Source organism: Cryptomeria japonica, chromosome 7 (genome assembly GCF_030272615.1).
Source record: "Cryptomeria japonica chromosome 7, Sugi_1.0, whole genome shotgun sequence".
Classification (NCBI taxonomy): domain Eukaryota; kingdom Viridiplantae; phylum Streptophyta; class Pinopsida; order Cupressales; family Cupressaceae; genus Cryptomeria; species Cryptomeria japonica.
Genome location: NC_081411.1, coordinates 261,430,282 through 261,438,323, shown reverse-complemented (window position 1 = coordinate 261,438,323; position 8,042 = coordinate 261,430,282). Strand labels below are relative to the sequence as shown.

At 32.3% G+C, this 8,042-nt stretch overlaps 1 protein-coding gene across 1 annotated transcript; it reads right to left on the bottom strand.

The window, feature by feature from the left end:
* Positions 1 to 3,075: 3,075 nt before the first annotated feature.
* On the bottom strand, positions 3,076 to 5,174 carry LOC131030019 (L-gulonolactone oxidase 2). Its single transcript, XM_057960701.2, has 2 exons — positions 4,134 to 5,174; positions 3,076 to 4,048 (listed from the first exon to the last, which is right to left on the bottom strand). The coding sequence occupies exons 1-2, from the start codon at positions 5,086 to 5,088 to the stop codon at positions 3,198 to 3,200; spliced, it is 1,806 nt and encodes a 601-aa protein (XP_057816684.2). The 5' UTR covers positions 5,089 to 5,174; the 3' UTR covers positions 3,076 to 3,197.
* Between the last annotated feature and the right edge of the window lie 2,868 nt (positions 5,175 to 8,042).

Below are 8,042 nucleotides of genomic sequence, written 5' to 3'. Positions count from 1 at the left end.
AGCTCCAAACATGTGATACTGATAACCGATGGTGCGCTCCAAACCGCATGCTCTCCCATCGGGTTATCATGCGGCACAAAAACTAGTCTTGTTGATACCCAATGGCTCCACTTGGACTCGCTCTGCTCGCTAACTTCTCACTGGGTCCCACCATGGTTGCCAATTTGTGGGAGATAAACCTCGTGCAACTTGCCATAGCAGTATAGTGACTGACATTGATCATCCCGAACTTGCTCACCTGTTAGCTGATAGTTTCATCGGGTTATCAGGGTAGGTGGAAAACACTCCTGCCGATATCCGATGGTTCCATTTTGACTCGCTCCAACTGCTGGCAACTCCATTGGGGTAAGTCTTGCCGAAAAACAAAACTTTCACAAAGAAGACAAAAATGGACCCCAAGCTCCAAACAGAGAACCTAATGGACTAGAACCAGTCCTTATGCCAAAATTGCCAAAATTGAAAAGGGTATTTGCTCACCCTTAGGTTCTCCTGCACCAGTAAAGATTTCTTGAGAGGAAATATACTTTCAACATTATTATGAAGTAATCTTGTCAAGATAGAATGAAAACACCAACTTAATGATAATATAAGGAACTACAAGAATAGATGAGTCATACATGATCAATAACATTAATATTTAACTCTCAAAAAATTTATATCATAAACAAGAAGTATTTCTTTTTATCACCAATATAGGTTTGGTTTCATTCAATATCAATGTATCAAACATTCACTTAGGACTTCAAAACATTTATTTAGGACTTCATATTAGTCTATAAAAGATATAGGCCCTCTATAAGGTGAATATTTATCAACTTCCAAAGAAATAATGTATTTCATTCATTTTATTTTACTAATGGAACAATATTCATTGGACTAAGTTTGTTAAGAATATTCACAACAAACGATGTGAAGTATTACCACACCACAATCATGACCCATTTTATGGACACTTCATTGTACTTGTTGGAGACCTAGCAAATTAATTCAATGTAAAATTAAAGATATGAAGTTGAGTGACATTGATGTTTAGGAAAAAAAAAAATGTAAAAAATGATTTAGGAAAATTGTAGTAGTACCATAATTTGGTATAATGAATAAATTATAAATTAATAAATGAAAAAAATAATAACAAATAAAAAATCATAAAATTGAAAGATTCTTTAGTTACTACTATGGCTAGGACATTGGTTCTTTTGTTTATCCTTCCTTCTAGTAGTTCTCATTGATCTTGGCAATATGGATTCACAATATTAGTTGATTGTATAGTGAATTATATATTCCTTAATTATTTTGCATTGTATTAGTTAAAAAATTGAATAGTGAAGATCATAATCAAATACTGAGAAATGATAGCTGCAATTTTAGAAATCTATGTATTCACCATTATAAGGGTTGATTTGAGAAGGTTATTGTTTTGGATTCTCTCTTCTTATACTTACTTTTGAAGGTTATTTTCTCCTTTGCAATTATATATTGTTTAATATAATAAAATAAATGTAAAATGTTATGCTACTTCACCTCAATACACATCATAATTTTTTTTACCTATAAATTAATTATAATTAATATAAAATTATTGCATTGATTCTTATCCTACACACAATCCACTTAAACAAGAGACACATTGCGTCATGTTCCCACCTATAAGTGTTATAGTAGTTATTGTTAGCTAAAGTAGTTAATTCTTGTAGTTATATTAGTGAAAACATTGAGAATTCAAGCACATCATTAGTTATCTAACTAATTTCTCTTTGTGATGCTCTATATTAGTCAAATGGCTTATTATTAGATACAATTAAAATTATAGTAAATCATTTTGTCTACACATTCTAGTTCCCTTTTTTAGGTGATATACAGGAAGATAATTTTTTATAGCAATAATGAACTTGAGCATAAAATTTCTGTCCATCTTATTTTCAATAAATTTGGTCTACTTGAATGCTCTTTTTCTCCAAGTGTGCTTAGAGGTTCAAAATTGCATGCAAGCAGTCATGTTAAAATTAAAAATTACAAACAGTCAAGATTATTTGTAGCAACTTGTACCCTTCTTTACAATTCACAACCATATATTTCAATAAATAGTTCGTTGATTCCTTATATTAGACATCTTTGACTAAAAAGTAATAATTAAAGTAAATTAAGTATAATCTGTAAAAAGTTGTTATTAATTAGAGTTATTATACATAGGATTAAAATATTTGTACATAATGTATTGTATATTATAATACAAATAATAGATACATAAAAAATGAACCAAGTATTAAAAGAAATCAAAACATTAAATATGGTCAATTGTAATAATTGTTTTAAAAAAAAAGAAGATAATTGCTAGATAGACAATACATAAGGTAAGTAGGTTTTTCAACTTGCTATGGAAAAATATCTCCTACTTATCACTCAATCAGCTAAAGGGACTCTATAATGAATGGTTCATAAGGCACAACACTTGGTGAAGGTTTTGCAAATGGGGTTGCAAGTTGAGTGGGCTTAACCTTGGAGGAAACTCCATGGTTAAGCATGCTTGAGTTGGAGTAGTACTAGGATGGGTGACCTCCTGGCAAGTCCCGATGCTTCACCTTTGTGAGCATCACCTAGATGCAATGAGTTCTAAGTGTACAATTCATTCTCATGACTGATGGGTTCTTGTGAAAGTGACTCATGAATTATGGGTCAATGAGTTTGACTCAAAAACTAAATAGTTGAATCTTGATAGCAATATCATAAGTAGGCATTTTTTAAATTAGAATGTCTAAGAATTTTTTAAAATTGTATATTTAATTGAATAGATATGAATGATATCACAAATGTCATTCAAGGCGACAACAAAATATTAAAGTCAACAATGTACATTTATGATGATATATAAAATATTTTATATGTCATTCAAATCAACAAAATTTAAAAAAAACAATAATTTGATTTTTACAATGACTATTTCCAATATTAACCAATAAAAAAACTAATTATAAACTGAACTAATTGAAAAATGAATGCATCCTTCCCAGGACAGAAACTAATAAAATTAATTGAAGCCCTAATTCACGGTGGGACGGTACCTCCGGCACATTATATTTAACAAAACAAACAATTTATTCAGTGATTAGAGCCCGGCAGCTTACAGTATTAGGTACGATAAATGGTTGCAACATTGTGGGCCGTTTTATTTTGAAATCTTCATAATAGACATACAGGCATTAAACATTTATGCAGACACGAGCTTTCTTCCAAATTTTCCCAGCTCTACACACAAATCCCTTTTCGGGAGCACAATGACGATCTTCTTTGCAAACACACAGCCCATCCAGAGCACATCCATCTCGCCATACTTCTACATTTTTCCCAATTCCCAGCACTCCATCTGACCACTCGCTAGAGAAATATCCCTGTGGATCAAACTTCTTCTTCACTTTCAAAAACTTTACAAGATTCACAGTTCGTTTGGCAGCTCCTTGGAATGTATACACCCGATTCTTCCCCCAGTGGGGCACTCCTCCGTATTTCTGCAAAAGCATCTGTTCAATCTCGTCTATTACATACCCATTCCATCGCGGTGTCCCGAGCTCGCGGTAACGGAAATAAATAAACTCAACTACAGCGCTGTCTTCCTTGTGGGACAAGTAATCGGTGGACTTTTTAAAATATCGAAATTGCACTCCCAGAAAGGAATCAAGCGTGCACAGTGCAGTTGGATCAATATTGCGGATCTTCTTCATGTCTTTAATGGCTTCTACTATTCTCGACAGAGGAATCGCAATTGACGTATGATAATAGAAGTTGCCCTTCACCTGCGTGTCCCAAGCGCATATAGTGTCGTTGCTTTTTAAATCTTTTCCTTCCCACGGACACATTTCGTGCTCATCGCTGCGTGGATCGATCTGGCAACCGGAGGAACTCTGCATGAGGTGACTATAACCTACAACAGGAAATCCATTGAAGGATCTTCCGTCGTTGAGATATCCATTCCCCGCTATCACGCCTTGCTCAACCTGCGTCTTGGCTGACTTGCAGAGATTACTCACATTTACCTTCGCATTGTTCAGTTCCTCTGCACAAACACAGACCGGGTTAAATTAAAAAAGGAAAACAAAATTTTCTTTAAATTCAAAGATCAAATATTGAAGAAGACTTACGGGTTGCCCTGCTTTGTACGAGGCTCTGCACAGTCACCGGTAGAAAGGAAATCTCGGACCTCTTTCCGTTTCCCGGGTTACCAACGGGGACTCTGTCCTGTATAGATTGCAGCATTCCAGAGAATGAAGGGTACCAATACATTTCACCAAACTCATGTGATTCAGCAAACTTGACAAACGAATTTTCCAGATCCGAGTCATCTTTGAGGTTCAGGGTGATCGACCGCTTGAACATCTTCTCCACCGCAAATGTCACCTGAGAAATGGCTCCCAATACTCCCAGCGAGAGTCTAGCGGCTCTGATTTCCTCGTCTTTCTCTGTCAAATGAATAAGCTTTGCGTAGCCTTGGTGAGCAGGCGCAGGAATCACAATGCTAATGCCCACCACATGATCGTGGATTCCGCCGCCCTTTCCCCACAAACTGCTCCCATGAGCCGCCGTGCTAATCACTCCGGCCATGGACAAGCCATCCCAGTCGGTCGTATGAGGTAACGCAAGCTCCTTCGCTGCAAGCGCATCGAGGAGCTTTCTTAACTCAACCCCGGCGTCAACAGTAACTGTCATAGATTTCTCGTCGATCTCGATTCGTGAATTATAGTCCCGAGTGCTGATTGCAACGCCGCTGTTTCCACCTGGGCACGCAAAACGGGCTATCGAGTGGGAACCCCCGGTTACAACTTTAATTTTTTTCTCCTCCTTTACCGCATATGCAACTGCTTGAATAAGCTCTGATTCGGTCTTGGGAAAAAATGCGATGGCAGCCTTGCAGGGTATCTGATCCTCCCATTCGCCACGGTAATTAGTGAGGTAGCAGGTCTCTGTGTTAGGAGGGCAATTGACTGGTGGCGGTGGACAAGCTGCTAAACAAGATTGATATTGCATTGAACTTAGTGTCATTACAAAATGCAAAATTAATATCCATGCACCTGCTTTCCTCCTCCCTGACTCTGCCATTGGTAAAATAGAAACACAGGCAGAAGAAATTTAGTTTTACACAGCAATTGTCGATTGGTGGGCATTTGCAATCTCTCTGTTATAGATTTTACAGGGTAATTTAATATTAATATTTCGTGAATGGGCAATGCATAAAATACTAAAAGAAATATTGTGGCTGTAGAGTTCCTTATCTATGAAGCGAATAAAAGTCGGTATTGGACGGCACTCATGGTTGAAAGGCAATAGGTTAACACAGGATCATTCAAAATTAAAGTCGTCGCCATAACGCGTCTTTGACGTTTGATGAGAATTTCAGTACACTGTTTGTGTAGAACAAGACTACACATATTATAATGGCAAACGGCCAGCAGATGGGATGCTTACCGATAGATATTGTTTGACCCTAATTTTGATATAAGCATATAATAATAAGTTTTCAAATAAATTATAGAGATTTGACTTTATATTTTGAAAACAATTGTCCGGAGTTGGTGTAGAGGATGCCGGCCGGGCTTAACCGGCACACTCTAACCTGACAGGTTACATGTCCCGACCCACATCTCCCAATAATACTCCGTTTCCCGTTACCGTTTTCGTTGACTAACCCTTTCAAACGATGCCAATCCCGCTCCATGTTTCTTATACCACATGCGGGGTGATAATAAACCGTGTAAAAGTATCGTAAAGAGTTTCTTTCTCCATGCAACATGATATTTAAAACCAGGTGCCATTTTATTTTTTTGTTTTTTTTATTAATAATTTTTTGGACTTTTCTTATGATAAAGAGTTTTATTTTTTATTTTTTTAACAATCTTAATCAATAAATTATTAATAGTTCATATTAACAATTTTAATTTTTTAAAATTAAATTATTAAAAATTAATTTTTAGATTTTAATAATTATAAATAATAAATTATTAATAATTAATATTATTAAAAAATGATTTTTTAAATTTTAACTTTAAAAAAATTATTAATAAATTATAATTTATATTTAGTAAGAATTCATTTTAAATAATAATAAGAATAAAGTTAAAAACAAAAAGTAATTTTATTCTACTAAAAAAAGCATGTTAGGGTGCATTTTTCTAACTACATAGACAATTTGTCCTCCATTTTAAAATACACATAACATGAAGAAAATGAATACAAAATGTAGAAAGGGATATAATTCTAATAATATTTCATTTTAAAATTTTGGTTTTATGTTTTATCTTAGTGTTTAGATTTTATTTAATTTTTCTTTTTTATTATTATGTTTAAAAAATTAATGAGGATTAAAATTAAGATTAAGGGTAATTAATTAGAATTAATATTAAGATTAAAGATGAAAATAACCAAAATAATTATTTGTAATATTTTTAAATAATTATAATGAGAATTATATTAAGATTGAGTTTATTATTATAATTATAGAGATTGACTTAAAATTATAATTATAATTATACGTTTTTTAATTTAACTTGAGAATTGTTATTACTTGAGATATATTTGATTAATTTAAGTAAGATTTAATTTTTATAATTAATATTCTATAATTTTATTTTAACTATATAATTATTCATTTTTAAGACTCCAACATATATTAAATATAAAACATAATTTATTAATTATTATTTAAAAATTTATAATAATTATTAAATAGATATAAATATTTCAATCAAATATATTATAACTCTAATTCTAATAATGTTTACTTATAATATTCTATAATAGTGAATGAGTGTGTTATTCTAATATTGTGTATCATGATATATTTTTTTATATAATTAATATTATATTTAAATTTATTATTTCATATTATAAAGTATATATTATTGAATTTAATCAAATATATATTAAATCATGATATTTTAAGAGAGATAAGGAAAATAGAAAATGAGAGATAAATAGATAGAAATAGAGAAAACGAAAGAGATAGATATAAAGAGGGATAGAGGAAGAAAGACAACGAGGGAGAGACAAAAAAGTGAGAGAGGAGGTAGAGAGATAGATAACCACCTCCACTTCAAAATGAAAAATCCCTTCATATCAAGCTTTGTTCACTCTAATCTACTTTAATTCAACCAATGATTTTCTAGAAACCCTAGCTTTTTTTAACCTAGATCTACATTTAGTACAATCTAAATTTTTAAATATTTATTGGATCTTTTTAATTCTATAATTCTACAAGCTAACCTAAGATTTCTTAAAAATAAAACTTGATTTTTAACCTCAATTCTTATTGTAAAATATATGATGGGTATCTGTGTACAATGTTTCTAACTCATGCTAGAGGTTTCTATATTGATTTATCCTTTTTCCTCTCTCTTTTCATCTCTCCCTCTTTATATGTGTATCTCTCTTTCACACCTCCTCTATCTTTCCCATGGTGTATATCTATTTTTGTATCCTTCCTTTATTTTCCTATCTCTCTGTATCTCTACCTGCTTGTCACTCCATCTCTCCTACTCTTCCTCTCCCTCTCACTCCTCTCACTTTCTCTAGCCTCATTATCTTGTTGACACAAGAGATTTTATTTTTGATTTTATTTAGAAGGATGAATAATTGATTCAAGATATCACTTCTCCATTTGACATTGAATAATTGATTCAAGATACCACTTCTCCAGTTGACACCTTTGTTGCACAAACAACATCATTTGCTAAATGACCTACCAATTATCCTCATTTACTTCACAAATTTATGCAATTAATAGACCAATTTGTTTTTTTTAAGTAACTTTTAACACCTCTTCCTCTACCTATTTCACACTAATGTATGATCACTAGTTTTAATTATTTTTAAGAATTTATGCAATCAATTATTATTAAAAATAAAAATTTAAATTACAATATGATATTAGATTATTAATTAAAAATTGAATTTAAATAATTACTCTAATTATTATTTTTTATTTTTTGGTAAGTCACAGCAGAAGCCGTACTTTTTAGCTTTTCCCTAGAGCTAAGAACTAGTTGAGTAGACTGGAA